The sequence below is a fragment of the Zychaea mexicana genome (assembly GCF_025766255.1).
Source record: "Zychaea mexicana strain RSA 1403 chromosome Unknown BDB00scaffold_76, whole genome shotgun sequence".
Lineage (NCBI taxonomy): Eukaryota > Fungi > Mucoromycota > Mucoromycetes > Mucorales > Lichtheimiaceae > Zychaea > Zychaea mexicana.
Window position 1 is genome coordinate 152,018 of NW_026516739.1, and position 15,175 is coordinate 167,192.

General features: G+C 45.9%; 6 protein-coding genes across 6 annotated transcripts; 4 read left to right on the plus strand and 2 right to left on the minus strand.

Moving 5' to 3' along the window:
- Positions 1 to 266: 266 nt before the first annotated feature.
- Positions 267 to 1,499, plus strand: BDB00DRAFT_769364 (uncharacterized protein; the record flags this gene model as incomplete). Its single annotated transcript, XM_053119811.1, has 2 exons — positions 267 to 705; positions 1,117 to 1,499. Coding segments are annotated over 2 exons (822 nt in total), but the record flags the coding sequence as incomplete, so codon positions are not given.
- Positions 1,500 to 2,759: 1,260 nt separating this feature from the next.
- BDB00DRAFT_931503 (uncharacterized protein) lies at positions 2,760 to 5,423 on the plus strand. The gene is made up of 4 exons (XM_053129039.1): positions 2,760 to 3,764; positions 3,860 to 4,209; positions 4,338 to 4,732; positions 4,841 to 5,423. The coding sequence occupies exons 1-4, from the start codon at positions 2,828 to 2,830 to the stop codon at positions 5,280 to 5,282; spliced, it is 2,124 nt and encodes a 707-aa protein (XP_052976366.1). The 5' UTR covers positions 2,760 to 2,827; the 3' UTR covers positions 5,283 to 5,423.
- A 348-nt stretch (positions 5,424 to 5,771) lies between these two features.
- On the plus strand, positions 5,772 to 8,284 carry BDB00DRAFT_839628 (uncharacterized protein). The gene is made up of 8 exons (XM_053124714.1): positions 5,772 to 5,948; positions 6,155 to 6,324; positions 6,394 to 6,451; positions 6,561 to 6,674; positions 6,740 to 7,071; positions 7,137 to 7,189; positions 7,267 to 7,481; positions 7,651 to 8,284. The coding sequence occupies exons 2-8, from the start codon at positions 6,155 to 6,157 to the stop codon at positions 7,927 to 7,929; spliced, it is 1,221 nt and encodes a 406-aa protein (XP_052976367.1). The 5' UTR covers positions 5,772 to 5,948; the 3' UTR covers positions 7,930 to 8,284.
- On the minus strand, positions 8,134 to 10,344 carry BDB00DRAFT_839641 (uncharacterized protein). Its single transcript, XM_053124715.1, has 5 exons — positions 9,857 to 10,344; positions 9,487 to 9,763; positions 9,067 to 9,323; positions 8,696 to 9,002; positions 8,134 to 8,624 (listed from the first exon to the last, which is right to left on the minus strand). Exons 1-5 carry the CDS (start codon positions 10,292 to 10,294, stop codon positions 8,290 to 8,292), a joined length of 1,614 nt encoding a protein of 537 aa, XP_052976368.1. The 5' UTR covers positions 10,295 to 10,344; the 3' UTR covers positions 8,134 to 8,289.
- Positions 10,345 to 10,497: 153 nt separating this feature from the next.
- On the plus strand, positions 10,498 to 11,687 carry BDB00DRAFT_918256 (uncharacterized protein). The gene is made up of 2 exons (XM_053128725.1): positions 10,498 to 10,844; positions 10,943 to 11,687. Exons 1-2 carry the CDS (start codon positions 10,700 to 10,702, stop codon positions 11,245 to 11,247), a joined length of 450 nt encoding a protein of 149 aa, XP_052976369.1. The 5' UTR covers positions 10,498 to 10,699; the 3' UTR covers positions 11,248 to 11,687.
- Positions 11,688 to 12,696: 1,009 nt separating this feature from the next.
- BDB00DRAFT_769484 (uncharacterized protein) lies at positions 12,697 to 14,814 on the minus strand (the record flags this gene model as incomplete). The annotated part of the gene is made up of 3 exons (XM_053119819.1): positions 12,697 to 13,320; positions 13,434 to 14,327; positions 14,494 to 14,814. The coding sequence occupies 3 exons, from the start codon at positions 14,812 to 14,814 to the stop codon at positions 12,697 to 12,699; spliced, it is 1,839 nt and encodes a 612-aa protein (XP_052976370.1).
- Between the last annotated feature and the right edge of the window lie 361 nt (positions 14,815 to 15,175).

Genomic DNA, 15,175 nt, shown 5'->3' on the forward strand with positions numbered 1-15,175 from the left:
GGCGGAGGTGTTTGTGCATACTTTTCTCTTTTTAAAGGAGCCGTTCAGACTCACTGACTTGACAAAAAAAAAAGGAAAACGGGTGACACACAGCTACTTTTGATTTTATATTTTCTCAACTTCTTTTTTCCTTTTTTTCTTTGTAAAAGTCCTGTATTTAAATGAATCTTTCTGAAAACAAAAGCAACAGCAGCAATCACAACGAACGACCTCAAGGCATTTTAACCGTCCCGCGTGCAGACTATTTGCTTTGGTGCAAACGACGCATGGAGTCGTGCGACAACAGCAATGTCAGCAACAACAACAACAACAGCCATTTGTATACGGATGCAGGCTCTTGTTCGACTGCATTGGATAACAAAAAGGTATCAACTACAACGGTAGCAAGTGGGTCACCATTTGGATTTGCATTACCTCCGGAACTGCTGTTGGAAATCTTGAGCTACCTCAAAGAATCGCAGTCGGCCTTGTACGCAGTATCATTGGTGTGTCGACAGTGGATGCTTTGTGCTGCTCCAATACTTTATCGCCATGCCAAAATTGGGGACACATTTCGATATGCCACGTTTATCCTGACTTTGACACGCACTAAGCAAACGCTTTGCTATGGCAGTCTGGTGCACACATTGGACCTTGCTGCTGGAAGCAAACTGTTCGGTAAACAAGCAAACATGGATGTAACGAATCCTACAAACAACACTCCTGGTATCACTGCCACTGGTGCTGCTCTTACTACGCAACAACAACAGACTATAACGCAAAGCGAAACAATGACTATAAATGGAGCTGTGATACCACTGCCGCCACCACAGCAAGCAACGATAACGGCAACGACGACGACGCCTAATAGAAGATCAGGCGCAGGCATTCTTATTACTCCGGCCAACGACACTACAACAACGACAGCTACTACCGCAGCAAATGGGAACTGGACGATGAACCTTGCCTCTAACAATAATAATAACAACAACGCCACGAACAATAACGGAATCGCGACGACGACGACAAGACTGTCTGCGACAGGAATAGCACTCGCAAACAACGAAGCTGGATGGATGCAGCGACAACAACAACAACAGGATTTCAACAACAACAACAACAACAACAACGAATCAGAATATTACGAGGCACGGGATATGAAGCATGGGCATCTCTTTGTGACAACGTCGTCGTTACTCCAAGTTGCACGGACCTGCAAAAATCTGACATGCCTCAACATGTCCCTGACGACCTTGTTCTTTGACAGCATGATTGCAGAAACGGGAGAATACGTGTCGACATTGCAGCACTATGCAGTCCAGCCAGGACTGACCCATATTCTGATCCCGATGAGTACCGTGATTGAAACGTTGGGCAAGGAGTGTACGCAGCTTCAAGAAGTCCAGATCCAACGGTGTGATTGGGTGACAGCGCAGACGATTTGGTTGTGGGTCACACATTGTCCCAAATTGGTGCGCTTGGATGCCAGACGGTCCAACAAGTGCTCTGTCAAGAAATTGATTGCCAACGTATTAGAGGCTGTGCCTAATGACAGTTATCCTCATCGTCATCATCAACATGATTATAATGATAATCAACAGAATGGTCTGCAGCAGCAGCAACAACAACAGCAGCAAACCATGATGGATGACACACCTATGTTGGATCATCCGGAAGAAGAGGAAGAGCGGATTTTCTTTGGAACCATGCGACAACGCCACAATCATCATCATCACCACCAAAACCAACAACATCATCGACAACAACAACAACAACAACAACAACGGCTTCCATTGTCGTTGCATGTCCAATCTCAAGAGCTGTTGAACTATCGCGGGTTCCGCGATGATTTTGACTCACTGGAGCCATCGCTGGCACAACGGTTACATCAACGGCGTGGTAGCGCAAGTCGACAGCCGAGCTTGAGCCGACGAGCAGCAGCCCGGGTTTCTGTTGCATCCGCAGCCTCCTCCCCTGCCTCATCATTACAAGCAACTACAGGAGGAACATCGATAGCAGCAGAGGGCAGCAGCAGCAGCAGCAGCAGTAGTAGTAGTGATAGCAGTAGCAGTAGTAATCATGGTAGTGGCAGTAGCAATGCGACAACAGAGTGGCGTTCGCTTCAACAAGTCGTGTACGATATCTTGAAGGATGCAAAAGAACTTGGAGCAGATCTCCCCTGGTTCTCATAAACAACAGAGCAAAACAAACACTCCCCCCCCCTTCTCCTTCTCCTTCTGACCAAAAGAGAATGTTATACCGCTCTCTATCTATCTATCCATCTATCTATCTATCTATCACTTACTATTACTCTTACTACTACTACTACTACTACTACTACTACTACTACTATTATTATTATTATCACTAGTGCCCTTTCACACGTACAGTTCTTCACATACATCATGCATATATACACATACACACGACACGACACACCCCGCCCACTCTTAAACCACGCTCTTGAATGATTTCTCTTGATATCATGTACTATTCGAATACTTTTTTGTTTTTCTCCTTTATCACAAATATATATTTGTTTTGTAAATACTGCTTTTCATAATCATCTAGAAAGAAAACCCAAAGAATGATGGCTGGCTCGGACAGAAAGAAGGCGCATGTTTGGAAAAAAAAAAGGAGGGGGGGGGAAGGCAAAAGCACTTTGTACTACGTTGCTGCAGACTTAACGTGCAGTTATAGTATAGTACAGTTCCAGTGTCAACATGAAGCCCAAAAAAAAACCACGGACCGCTGTCCGTCGCATAAATAAAGCCCTTCCTCCTCTTTTTCTTTTTTCCCACTTCTGTAGTTTTCTTTTTTTCTTCTTTTTTTTACACCTTCTTGAAAGATGACAACGGATGAAGCTGGCAACGGCAACAAGCCCACTGAGCGCACCGGGTTGCTAAGCGGTAATGGTAACGGTAGCAACAACAACAACAACAACAGCACTGGAAACTATTCATCAGGCGCGTCCCCTGCCTTGGTGGCTGTTGTTGACATTCCCCAAGCTACCTCGGAAGGTGCACCCGTGGTCCCGGCCTACTTGTTGACCAAGACTGTCCGCAAAGTGATTAAGCAGCACTACAAGGCTGAGGCATACATCAAGATCCAGCAAGAACAGCAGATCCGCATCCAACAGCAGCGACAGCAACAGCAAGTAGAACACCGGCCTTCTGTTGTGCTCAAAAAGAAGAGACCAGGTGCTGTACGCCGTGGCAGCAACACGAGCAGTAGCTCGTCCAGTGATAGCGACTCCAGTAGCTCTTCATCGAGTGACGGCGAAACAAGCAAGAGCACCAAAAGTCTCAGGAAACGTGATATCATCAAGAATGCATTGAGGTCGGCCACTGATCAGTGGAAGGATGAGCATGGATGGTCAGGCTCTACTTCCTCGTTGATTCGTCAGCATACCTTCCATGGATCCTCTTCTTCATCTTCTGCTCTTCCGACTGTTCCTACCACGGAACACCACAAAAAACAAAAAGAGCAAGAGACAGAGGATGGTGATGAAGAAGCACAAGTACCCACTCCGTCTGCCGAGACACAACAGCCGTTGCCTCCGTTGCCTGTCAACCCGGCACAGCGTTTGACGTTACCGCCCATCGAGCATGATGTCTGGCAAGTGGCAAAACATGCGTCCGTGTGCGCTCTGTTAGCAATGACCAAAAGAGACAACACGGAAAAGCTGGCGTTGACCACCCTCGAGTATGGCATGAAGGAATCGTCGGCTACCCCTCTTGTGCTCCGAGAATTACTCCTCCGGCCCTGGCTTGATAACCGTTCGGGTAAAGTAAAAAAAACATTTGAGCGTCTGGGGTTCATTCCAGAAGTCCAAAGTGTAGGGTGACGATGATGGCTAAGAAATGGGCTTTTTCTTTAGCGCTGGAATGGGCGGTTGTCAATGACTGTCAAGTCTTTTTGTCGAATGCGCGCGTACAGTCCGTGGTTGCGGATGCATGGAAATTCTATGGCCCGACCGACTGGCAAGACGTGCCCGATCATCCGTTCGCCGTCTGGAATTGTTTCAGCTCGAACCCCTTGGTTGACTACCTCGCACGCTGGGCTGCTCCACGCTACCAAGCCTTGGTCGGCCTTGTCTGTGGACTCGTTTACCTGGGCCTGCACTTTTCAACAGTGGCCAACAGGGACTATACCAACTACCATCCATATGATTTCGAATACGCTTATTACTTTTTTGTCGTTTCCGATCTGGTTCTGGAGCTGTACAAGGTTTGTAAAAGTTGTTGCTGTTGTTGTTCTCGTTACACGCGCACGCGCACACACACACACACACACACCCTTTCGCCGCCGCCCCCCTCCCCATTGCGCTCATACCAACACCGTTTTGTTTATTTAAGCTTCTGTTGCAACCGGTCCAGGCTGTCAAACGCCCATCGACCTATCTCTCTTTGGTCACCGCCGGCTTCTTGTTTACTTCGTTCGTGCTACGCCTGGTCGCATTGTGTGGAAGCTGCAGTCTGGGCAAGAAGCAAGCGTTGCTAATTGCATCCTACAACTTTATCGTCTGGGCCACTCCCCTGATGGTGTTCCGCGTTGTTCTATGGACTGACAATCTGTGCTGGCAAGTGGCCAAGGCACGTCATCTGGTGAGCCAATGCATTGTGGATGCACTCTGGGTGGTGTGTTTGGGCGTCGTGACCATCCTTGCCTTTTGGGTCGGTCTTGCAGCTTTGCAGCATGAAGATGTAGATTGTCTGACCATGCTGCGTCACTTGGCACTCGGTGCTCTTCAGTAAGTAGAGTAGTCTTTTTTCCCCACATACCGTCTTCTCCGTTGAAATGTTTTGGTGTTTACATTTTACTGACGACCCCATCACCCAAAACACGCATTTACCCACAGCTCTCCCGAAATCAATGCTACACTATACTACCAGCCCCTTGCAGCTGGCGTGATGCTGTTTGTCTATCTGTTTTTGATCACTGTGGTGATCGGCACGTTGCTGACCGCGTCCTTCTTGACCACCATGCTGACTGTCTACCCACGCATCGAGAGCGTGCGTCGCTTGTTCTTTGCAAGTCGATGTGCCAAAAAGCCTGTTCTCGGCGTGTTTAGTACCAATGTGGTGTTCGAGTTGATCGTCGGATTCTTTGTACTCTTCGCGGTGTATCTTTTGAAGGCTAAAAAGGATTCGGCCAGTCTCCAATGGGTTGAGCGACTTCGTCAGATCCTGTGGTTCACTGTCTTTTCGCCCCTCGTCTTGGTAGTTGGCATCGTTGAAGGCGTCTACTACCTCGCCGTTCTTGGTCGACATCGGCTTCAAGGTTACCATATCTTGAGATAAGAGGGCTCGGTAAAGACATACTCCTTCATGCAAGTGTATGCAGTATCAACTTATATCTTCTTACTTCGTGCCACACTTTCCCCAGTACATATATCCCTCAAAAAAGTCAAATAAAAAAGTTTGTAGTGTCTCTGATTATCTGTATATTAAACCAAAAAGTCATGCTTCTCCTTCTTTGCTGATGTAGCGTGCATGTGTATCATCATATCGTCAAGCAAGATACAAGCGGGTTGGGATGGTGCACTGCATTATTTGATATTCTAATTAATATCTAATCCAAATAATATCAGCATAAATACAGGAATAACAACGCTCCGCCCTATATAGGTTTAGGCTTCTTTAGCACGAATAACTAAACTTGAAAGATATACCATGCCCCATGTACCTCCTATTGGCTGTGACTAGGAAGATTTTGCTATCTTTCATGACACTGGCCTAATTCAAGGCAAACCTGCCACTCAGTCTTTAACCAATCAAGTGTTTAAACGGCTTAGTTTCAATTAGTGCTCGACACATATCAGCGACAGAAACTTGTGTTACCCTCGCAACACATCCCCTTCTCCTTTCTCCTCCTTATATCGTATACTCGTTTCCTAGCACACTCCTAAAGTGCTTTTTTTTTTCTTGACGGATAAAAAGAAGGAAGAACCGACTTGTAACTTAAGGGTAAATGCTCAATCCACGAGATGAAGACCATCGACGCCATTGTTCATCTAAAAAAAGCAACAAACAGTTTTTCGATTGACTTGACCACCCCTTGTTTTCTCTCTCTTTCTCTTTCTCTATTTTTTATTTTTCTTTCTTTTTCCTTCGCCACCATCCCGCCTGCTCTCCCCCACCTTTTTTTTTCATCTGTTTACTGTGTTGATTAGATGGCTGCTGCAGAATACAAACAAAAACTTTACGAAATCCAGAGACGGGGAGAAAATCGAACCTGTTTTGACTGTGGGGCACCCAATCCGCAATGGGCTTCTGTATCCTATGGCATCTTTATATGTTTGGATTGTTCCGGAATTCATCGTTCATTTGGTGTGCACATTAGGTAAAAGACCACAAAAAGAAAGAGAAAAGGAATTATCAAAGACAGTTCCTGACAACCTCCCTTGTTTAGTTTCGTTCGCTCGATCAGTATGGATAAATGGTTTGACGATCAATTGAAAAAGATGGATGTATGTATGCAACATTGCAAAAGGAATGACGGAGGGTAGAAAACAACAACAAGAGAGTTGGGTATAGTTTCCATAGTGATGGTATGCTCACTGGGAGGGTTATTACCAGATTGGTGGCAACTCCAAAGCCAAGGCATTTTTCGAGTCTCAACCAGACTATCGCTCGAATATGAATATGCACGACAAATACAATTCTCAATGCGCCGCACTTTATCGCGACAAGGTAAGAGTATTAGTAAAAATAAATAAATAAACAGGGTTCAACTCACAAATGGGTGTGGGATCTAGTTATCGGCAGAAGCAGAAGGACGTAGCTGGACACCTTCACCCAACGCTGCATCTTCTATCAAACGTGCAGCAGCGACTGGATCGAGCCGATCATTGAATTCGACGTTGGGCAACAACAACAACAACAACAATAGTAGTAGCGGCTTTGGTAGTACCAGCAGCAGTAGCACCAACAACAACAACAATAACCGACCGTTGAATGGATCGTCGCCACTTCGTTCTGGATCACCCGCAAGCTTCCATAGCAACAACAGTAGCACAATGATGAGCGACAAGGCAAGGAATGAGGCGTACTTTGCTACATTAGGCAATACCAACGAGAACAGACCCGAGTAAGTGAAAATGAGTTGGGGATGTGTGCATGTATGTTTACGATTTGATTTTCTTTTTATGAAAGCCATTTGCCACCCAGTCAAGGCGGTAAATTTACTGGATTTGGAAATCCTGCATGTAAGTCTTAAATTTGTTTGTACCTTTTTCCCCATTGTCGTCCCGGTTCTTTACACGTTTCTTTCTTTTGTATGTAGTCGAGAACCAGCCTCGCAAAAACGATTCGCCCGATCTGAACGATATCATGAACGACCCTGTGCAAGCGCTTTCCAAGGGCTGGTCATTCCTGTCGTATGGCATGGAGGAGCTGGGTAAAGTTGCAGCGGAGGGAGCTCGTGTGGCAGCCCAACATGCTGGGCAGTTGGGCAAGTATGCCAATGAACAATGGAACGATCCCAATCTGAGAAACAACGTGAGTGGTTATGTCGATTCGTTCAGCAGAAAGGTAGCGTTCGATGTCGTTTATGTAGCGGTCTACATCCACACAACAGTGTGCTTGAATTATACGACGGAGACTACCTTGATCAACTGAAGCAAACGTTTTCTTTTTCTTCTCCTCCACTCGCGCACTTTGCGTACAGACCCATGAGTTCTACTCGAACAGTTTTGATACCCGACCTCCATCTGGAAACAGCCAGTCCCATTCACACACTAACGATGGCGACTTTTTCAACTCGACCATCTCCTCGCTGCAAAACCAGCAACAGTACACAAGCCCTGTGAGCTCTCGTAGTGCGTCGCCTGCAGGATTAAGCGCAAACACAAAGTCAACGTCGTCTGTGCGATCCCGTACGCCTTTGAGAGAAACAGCCAAGGCCAAGAAGCAAGATGACTCGGACGATGAGTGGGGAGGATGGTAGAGCTTCTTATTAATGCACCCACAACAACAACAACAACACATCTCTTCTTTGCTTTTCAAAATCCCCGTATCTCTTATGCTTGTTATCTTTTCTACCCTTTATTGCCATGTTTCTCCACTCCTCTTTTAACCATTGACTCTCTCTCTCTCTCTTGCTCTTGCTCTTACTCTACAACCATCGACACCCCTGCCCCTTACAACATACACGCACATGCACTCTGCGGAACAACCCACAAAAAAAAAAGTAGACTATTTTCTTCCCTTTTCCCTTCGTATGTGTGCGTGTGTGTGTGTGTGTGTATGTGCGGTTTAGAATTTATATAATTTGAAGAAGCATATAATTAATTAAGCTACTACTCTCTTATACATGCATGTTGTCTATATCTAAACCGCAAATCTGTATTGGGTCTTGCAAGTCTCGAGCGAATACAATCCGGATAGCGTTCCATGCTTTCACGTCTGGACAGTCATCCAAATGCAGCGCAATCCGATGCGATGTCTCGAGGTCTTGGATGCGGGATGCTTGGCAGTCAACCCATTGGTCCTTTTTTTCTGAAACAGTTACATTGAAAAGCTCCTCTTGTCCACTGCTGCCGTTGTGTCCAATTTCGATGGGCCTCCGTAAATGTACCAATATCCGCTTTGCTGGGATGGTGCCAACCATATTTAATCCAAAGTAATCCCCGGCTCGTGGATCTAAAGAAATGGTTTAGTTTTCCCCCTCCCCTCTTTCCAAAACCTTATTATGTGGGGGATCTACTACTTACGTGCATATGAGTTCCAGCAAGTGCGAGGATGACTATCAACTGCATAGTGAAATGCACTTGTCTGCCAAGTCTCGAGTGATGGCACATCCATTTCTTGATACATTGCCTCCCAATGTGGGATACTCGTTATTTTTTCGGTATTGAATTCATGTTCATCTACCACTCCATCGAATGGGCTGATGTTGGTCGTGAATAAACAATGGTCGTTTGCACATGATGCGCGCACTTGGCGGTCGATGAGTGGTGGATTGGCGGCTTCGTGGGATTGTATGGACAGACGTTGTTCAAGTCGCCGCAACGCATCATACTAAATGTTTTTTTGTATTAGTTTCTTAGAAAGTTTCGAATAATGGTTATGGTAATCATCTTACCATAGAGCGGTATACAGTCTTGCGATTATTGATTGGATCGATAGTGTTGGTATGATCGAACTCGTCGACCGGCCCAGTCGTCGTGAGCGGGTTGGCAAGGAGCCATGGGTATTGATTAGTCCAGAAAATAAAGTTGATATCAGCATGGCGCCCGAGGCCTGGTTGTTGCTGGTCGGTAGCAGCGCTAATAAATGACTCCACAAGTGATTTTTGCACAATAGCACCATAACGGAATTGTGCATAACCGACATGTAAATCTAATAATAATAGTACCGCTGGTTAAACCTATTACCTAGCACAATGTGTAACCCCATTTTGATCAACCTCAAACTTTCCCTCGTCGATTAACTCCCCCCCCCTCCCCCAGCCCCTCCCCGTCCAGTATATATATTGGTGTCCCAAAAAAGCAAAATGATTTACCGTTCCCGCGTTGAAAACGCCAGCGTTGATGATCAACAAAAGTTGCAGGTCGTGCATTAGCATGGATTAGGTGCGGTGTGTCAAGGAAATTGGTATATTGCGAGTCCATGTAGAGGTTTAATGCCAAATCGTCTTGAAAATAGCAGTGACTGTAGGTTGTCAAGGTGCAGGAGGTGAATCGTGCGAGCGAAGGGTCGTTACTGTTGTTGAATGGTTCAATGATATGAAGTTCAAGACGATCATGTTTGGAACGAATAAAGTTGAGGTCTTGGAAAAGCTTAAAAAGAACAATAACTCTTGTCAGCTGTTTACCCCTTCCTCCTCGTTGATCTCAATTCACACACAAAAGAAAAAGAGTGTTTGGATATACCTCCATTGAAAGCGGTCTACGCGAGAGCTTGTTATTGATATAGATTTCTTTGATGAAGGGATACTTTATAAGATGTTTAATGATGTGGTAGATGGCCTGTTCGTCTTTGGAAACACGATCCACTACTGCTGCCATGGGAATATAGTGGTTCTGTTCCAATGCTTCGGGGATAAACATGCTGGGCGTGTATAAGCTCTGACGCTCGGTTTCGTATTGACTCGTCCAGCTGGGCGCGTCAATCTCGGATTCGAAATCCATAATTGTGTAAATTCGCTCCATGGCGTATTCCGGCTGTATCAGACTGACGACGAGGATAGCCAGACCCACACAGAGGAGTATTAGAAAGAACCTCCGTGGACTACATATTCGCAGCAACCGCAGTACTTTATTGTCACTGCGATGGAGGGGAAACCGGAAAGGTAAAAGTGAATCCGTCATTGTGTGAATTAAAAAATAAAAAGAGAGTGAAAAAGAAGAAAGAAAACAAGGAGAGAGAGAGAGAGAGAGAGAGAGAGAGAGAGAGAGTTTATTTTTATATTGTGTCGATGAACGTATCTCTCTTTAAGGGGGTGGGGGCCTGCAAAGTGTCCAGACGCGGTCTGATCGCCTCCTCCATGCTGTGCGTACCTCCCCCCCAAAGTAGTTGCCAGTGCTTACCATTTAGCAGCGACGATCCCCATTGACTCTGACTTGATTTTGAGTCGGCGCCCGGAGGTTGCTTGACATTTGAAAAAGTTTGATGTCGCACCATCTTTTCGAATTTATTTTTGTCTTGGCCACTGGCTTTCAAAAGTCTAAAGGCGTGGGTAGACTTTTTGCCCGTTATTTTACCCAAAAAGAAATATGTCCCTGATCAGGAGCTTAGAGTCCACGCTTTTTAAGCAACACAGCGTGGTACTTTGCAAAATTACTTTGAAGGGCAAAGTGCTCAAGGGGGGGGGGATCGAAGAAAGAGTTATCTTACCTGGCAAGCACCAGCATTTTGAATGTAGATCGCTATTTCAATCAGCTTTTGTAAGTTTGTTTTATAAACGGCCTGGTAATTCAATGGGTTCTCACTGACCGGTATATTTTTCACATGTATAGGTCTACCTCTTCCATATGTGTGTTGCAAAGACGAACAAAAATACGAATCTGCGGCAATGGAATATTTCTCCCCATCTCTGTTGGAGGCGACGCGTCAAGATATTCTGACCTCATTGGCACTACCTGATTCACTTGACGCCCATCTTTATATGTCAGCTAAAAACCGCGACTATCACGAAAACAAGGTCAGTAACTTGACAGCACGGCGTTATTGGATCAACCTTGCAATGACAAAGGATAATGCGGAGTGCAACGTCGTTTTGGCTATTGCGTCTCTATTCCCTGCACTCAAGGATTTGGGATAGAGTCATCTTTGTCAATCCAAACGTGCCGCCCTTTTTTGTTCATCCTGTTATTTAAGCATCATCATCTTGTGATACCGGTGGTAAAGTTCGCTAGATGTACCAACTGCATCCCAGACAATGGGCATGGACGAGCATCGACGGCCAGATTACAAAAGTCATGGTGTATGAGCAGTATCTACCCTAGCTCAAAGGCGAAGGATCATCCGATACAGTGTCGATAATGGACTTTTATCGGTTGGGTATATTTGCAAAAAATTGGAAATGGTATCCAGCAACCTCTGTGCTTTCAAGCGCTTGGTCTATCAATCCCCTTTCACGCCATGGTTCACACGAATTCCAGCATTTACGCATGTGTGGAACTTGCAGCTATTACATCACCCAAGACCAAGCACGATTTCACGTCAGTGACGAGCATTTTGGATGACCTTTACAAAATTGCATTGTCATCAATTCTATTGCGGAAACCTTCCCGCAGCAACTGTGACCTTCACCAATATATCGGCCGTGAACATGCGAGTGACTTATCGATATCACTTGCTAAATAAAATATGGCGGATTAACATACGAATTTGACTCCACAATTCGGCTACACGCTGAAAAAGCTGTGAAGGTATAGATGAGCAAAATATAAACATATTAGCAGCATAGTCTATTTGGTGTTGCGTAAAAAGAAAGCGGTTGATTTTTAGAACACGCAAAATTGATGCATCTTGTGATGATATCGGTGACAAGATTCTCATTTTCTTTCGAAACCTGTGAGACTGAAGATGTTGGAGCGTGGATCATGGCGGTCGTTTTTATCCATCATCTGTCCTTTTTTTTTTTTTTGGTTCCACTCGACTTGAACAGCTACCATTGGAACCTGTCAGTCAAAATATCGGAAGAATTGGGATTGACCACGCGTTATATCAGTGCGGCAATCATCCCACTGTTGGAAAACCCCGGTTAAGCATGTCATGTTTCGATGGTAACTGGAAAAGAGCAGCAGCATCCATTCTAACCATGGGTCTCATCTTGTTCTTGGTTTGCTTTAGGACAACTGTTGTTCATTAGCGACGCATCATTATTAACAGCCCGATCTGATGCGTCAATCAAACATGCTGCAAGGAACAGGGATTGGCCAAAGCGTAGGATAGGGTGAAACCCAACAAGCCAATATTTGAAATTGATTTTGATTGGCCTGTGTCACCCATTGACACTAATTTGTTCATTTATGGAAGGCGGTGTAAAGACTTGATTTGGTAAAAATAAAAAAAGTGTGATTGTTATACAAATGCACGTCTATTTAGTATTAATTAGATCGACATGACCGGGCAAAGCAAAGAGGGAGGGTGTGTGAGAGAGAGAGAGTGTGTGGAATTACTATGTCGAAGGGAGAGAAAAGCGTCTAGTGGAGGGTACGTAGTAGACAGTGGAAGAGGGGTGTATCAGGAAATGCAACAACAGTGATTAGTCAGTGGCGTCCACTGCTGCTGCTGGAGATGAGGATGCTGCTGCTTCTTTTTTAAGCGACTGGATCTTTTCATCACAGTTGTGGCACTTGAAAACCAAGGCGTTTTCCAGACTGTACTTGTTTTTAGCATGCGGTCCCGAGCCAACGTTGTACTGTCCCTTTTCGGCTGCTCGCAAAATAACCTGGATCTCGGCTTCCGCCCCAGCATAGTCGTTGTCCACAATCAGCAGCCGCGCCTTTTCATAGCGAGTGAAATAGTAGATGTAATGGTCCAATTCGATCTTGCTGCCGTTCTCGAGCACCGTGTTGACCGATGTGCGATGGATCTCGCGCAGTTTCTCTACGTCGCAGTTCTCTTGCTTTTCGAGCAACATACGCGCAACTTGGGCACGGAGGTAGTTGACAGTGCAAAGATCGTCGTAGTAATGGGAATGTTCCTTGCTTTTGTTGTGGTCATCGTCAAGTGACTCCAGCTCCTGATTGATGCGCTTAAAGTTGTCCTTGAGAGTTTCAACGGGCATAAAGTCGAATGCCGTAAAAGCGTTCAAAATTTCCAAGTCTGGCAAGATCAGGTAGTCCTTCTGCTCAATGAATTTCCGGGATTTGCGTGAAACGAATTTCTATATCGCGTTAGAAGGTGATGAAAGAAATAAAGTCAAATGTATTAGCAGCAGTAGCAGCATAAAGAAGACCAAACATTGTCATGGCGCCAGTTTTTTTTTTCAAACCTTACCTCCATAGGAATTGATTTTCCAGCAATCTTCTGCTTAGCAGCAGTGACGCCCTGCATCAATTCGTGTACGCGCTTATCCTTGCTATCCAACTTGTACAAGGCCACAGCCTTGAGGTACATGTACACAGCCTTGGACCAATTGCTCTCCTTGCCGAGTTTGTCATAGATTTCGAATGCTCGGGACCAGTCCTGTTGGATCAAGCTAATGACACCCAGCTCCCAATAGCAAATATGCTGCAACTGCTTCCAATCATGCTGTGTGTCGATCGCCTTGATGTACTGTGCCTTGGCCTTTTCGATTTGGCTTTGGCTGGCCAGCAGTCGCCCCGAAAAGTACAGAAAGAAGACGCCAGAAGGATACAGAGTAAGGTTGTAATCGAGGATCTGTTCGGCAAACACCTCGTCCACGTTGGGCAGCGGTATCATTTTCGAAAGTACAATGTGATACATGAGCAGCACCATATCGCAGAGCTGACGTCGCAAGCCTTCGTCAGGTCCTTGCAGTTCTGGTAGCGTCGAGCGGCGTTGTGGGCCATGGTAGTCGTGCCAGTCCCCAATGGATTCCAGGACCTCCAGACCGTAGTTGCGGTCGCTGGAGAAGCCCATGAATTCGGCCACTTTGACGACAGTCGTCGGCAGAAGCGACAAGACAATGTTGAAGCACCCAAAGCCCAAAGCCACGCCTGACGTGAAATGATCGTCTAGTTGGTAACACGTGGTATCCTTTCCTGCTGCGGCTTCTTCTCGCACAAACTCGACGTATTTCTCGAGATGTCGATACGTGTTGTAGCTGTTGCGGATATTCAGGCCTTCTCGAAGGAAAGCTACGATGCTTTCGTCGTATACGATGCTGAGCAGTGCCTTTAATAAATAAGCTTCGGCATACACAAGTTCCTGCAACCAGCACAAGGTGAAACGTGTGAGTTTTAACCCGTACATCACCAAGGATCATCATCCCGCCCACCGCCCACAATCTTACAACAAACACACCATCCTATGCCCAACATAACAAAGCTCCAAAACTCAGTTTGCCCTCTCTCCAGTCTTGTCCAGAACTTACAGCATGCCGATGCACCCGAGACATCGCCTTCAAGTGCTGAATTTGGTTTCCTTTCATCCAGTTTGTAATGTTATCCAGCCATCCGCCACCCCGTTTCCGCTGCGCATTGGCTAATTGGATGGTATGCTTCAGGGCCTGCATGGTTTTTTCCACATCGGCTTGCTCAAACGTCATGGCGCACTTCAAAAATAAGATAAAGCCATACCCAAGCGAATAGTACATGCTTGTCTTGCTCTGCGGTGCAAGGATTTCCTCGGCCTCGCTGATACGAGAATCAAGAAAACAGTCCAATGCTCGGCGTACTTTCAGGATATCATCCATCATGGCGGTGTCTTCGGTATCCTTTTCTTTCTTGTCGCTGTTCAACGCGAGCGAAGAAGGCTTTGACGACAAGGTCAATCGTGACAACGATCGTAACGATGGCGATGGCGATGCTCGACCATTGCTTGCTGCTGTGTTGTCTGTTGGCAAGGACGACGACGACCCGTTCTTATTTCCAGCAGCAGCCAGCTTTTTCAGCTGTGGTACTTGCACTGGTTTGTTGTTCTCTTTGTCTTTGGAAGAAGAGTAAAGCCCCGTCCACTGTGGCATGATGATTAATGCTGTGTTTGTTTCCTGAGGTTGGCGTGGTGAGTATAGCTATGTAAGAGAGAGGGAGAGGAATAGCAGGTGTGTGTGTGTG

What these genes read in the sequence shown, in the direction of transcription:
- BDB00DRAFT_931503 (XM_053129039.1), top strand. Translation starts at nt 2,828, where the DNA reads ATGACAACGGATGAAGCTGGCAACGGCAACAAGCCCACTGAGCGCACC. An exon ending in CTGGCTTGATAACCGTTCGG is followed by an intron (nt 3,765 to 3,859) that starts GTAAAGTAAAAA and finishes CTTTTTCTTTAG; the next exon opens with CGCTGGAATGGGCGGTTGTC. An exon ending in TGGTTCTGGAGCTGTACAAG is followed by an intron (nt 4,210 to 4,337) that starts GTTTGTAAAAGT and finishes TGTTTATTTAAG; the next exon opens with CTTCTGTTGCAACCGGTCCA.
- BDB00DRAFT_839628 (XM_053124714.1), top strand. Translation starts at nt 6,155, where the DNA reads ATGGCTGCTGCAGAATACAAACAAAAACTTTACGAAATCCAGAGACGG. An exon ending in CCGCACTTTATCGCGACAAG is followed by an intron (nt 6,675 to 6,739) that starts GTAAGAGTATTA and finishes TGTGGGATCTAG; the next exon opens with TTATCGGCAGAAGCAGAAGG. An exon ending in ACCAACGAGAACAGACCCGA is followed by an intron (nt 7,072 to 7,136) that starts GTAAGTGAAAAT and finishes TTTTTATGAAAG; the next exon opens with CCATTTGCCACCCAGTCAAG.
- BDB00DRAFT_839641 (XM_053124715.1), bottom strand. Translation starts at nt 10,294, where the DNA reads ATGACGGATTCACTTTTACCTTTCCGGTTTCCCCTCCATCGCAGTGAC. An exon ending in GTAGACCGCTTTCAATGGAG is followed by an intron (nt 9,764 to 9,856) that starts GTATATCCAAAC and finishes GTTCTTTTTAAG; the next exon opens with CTTTTCCAAGACCTCAACTT. An exon ending in AGACTGTATACCGCTCTATG is followed by an intron (nt 9,003 to 9,066) that starts GTAAGATGATTA and finishes AAAAACATTTAG; the next exon opens with TATGATGCGTTGCGGCGACT.
- BDB00DRAFT_918256 (XM_053128725.1), top strand. Translation starts at nt 10,700, where the DNA reads ATGTCCCTGATCAGGAGCTTAGAGTCCACGCTTTTTAAGCAACACAGC. An exon ending in CAAGCACCAGCATTTTGAAT is followed by an intron (nt 10,845 to 10,942) that starts GTAGATCGCTAT and finishes TCACATGTATAG; the next exon opens with GTCTACCTCTTCCATATGTG.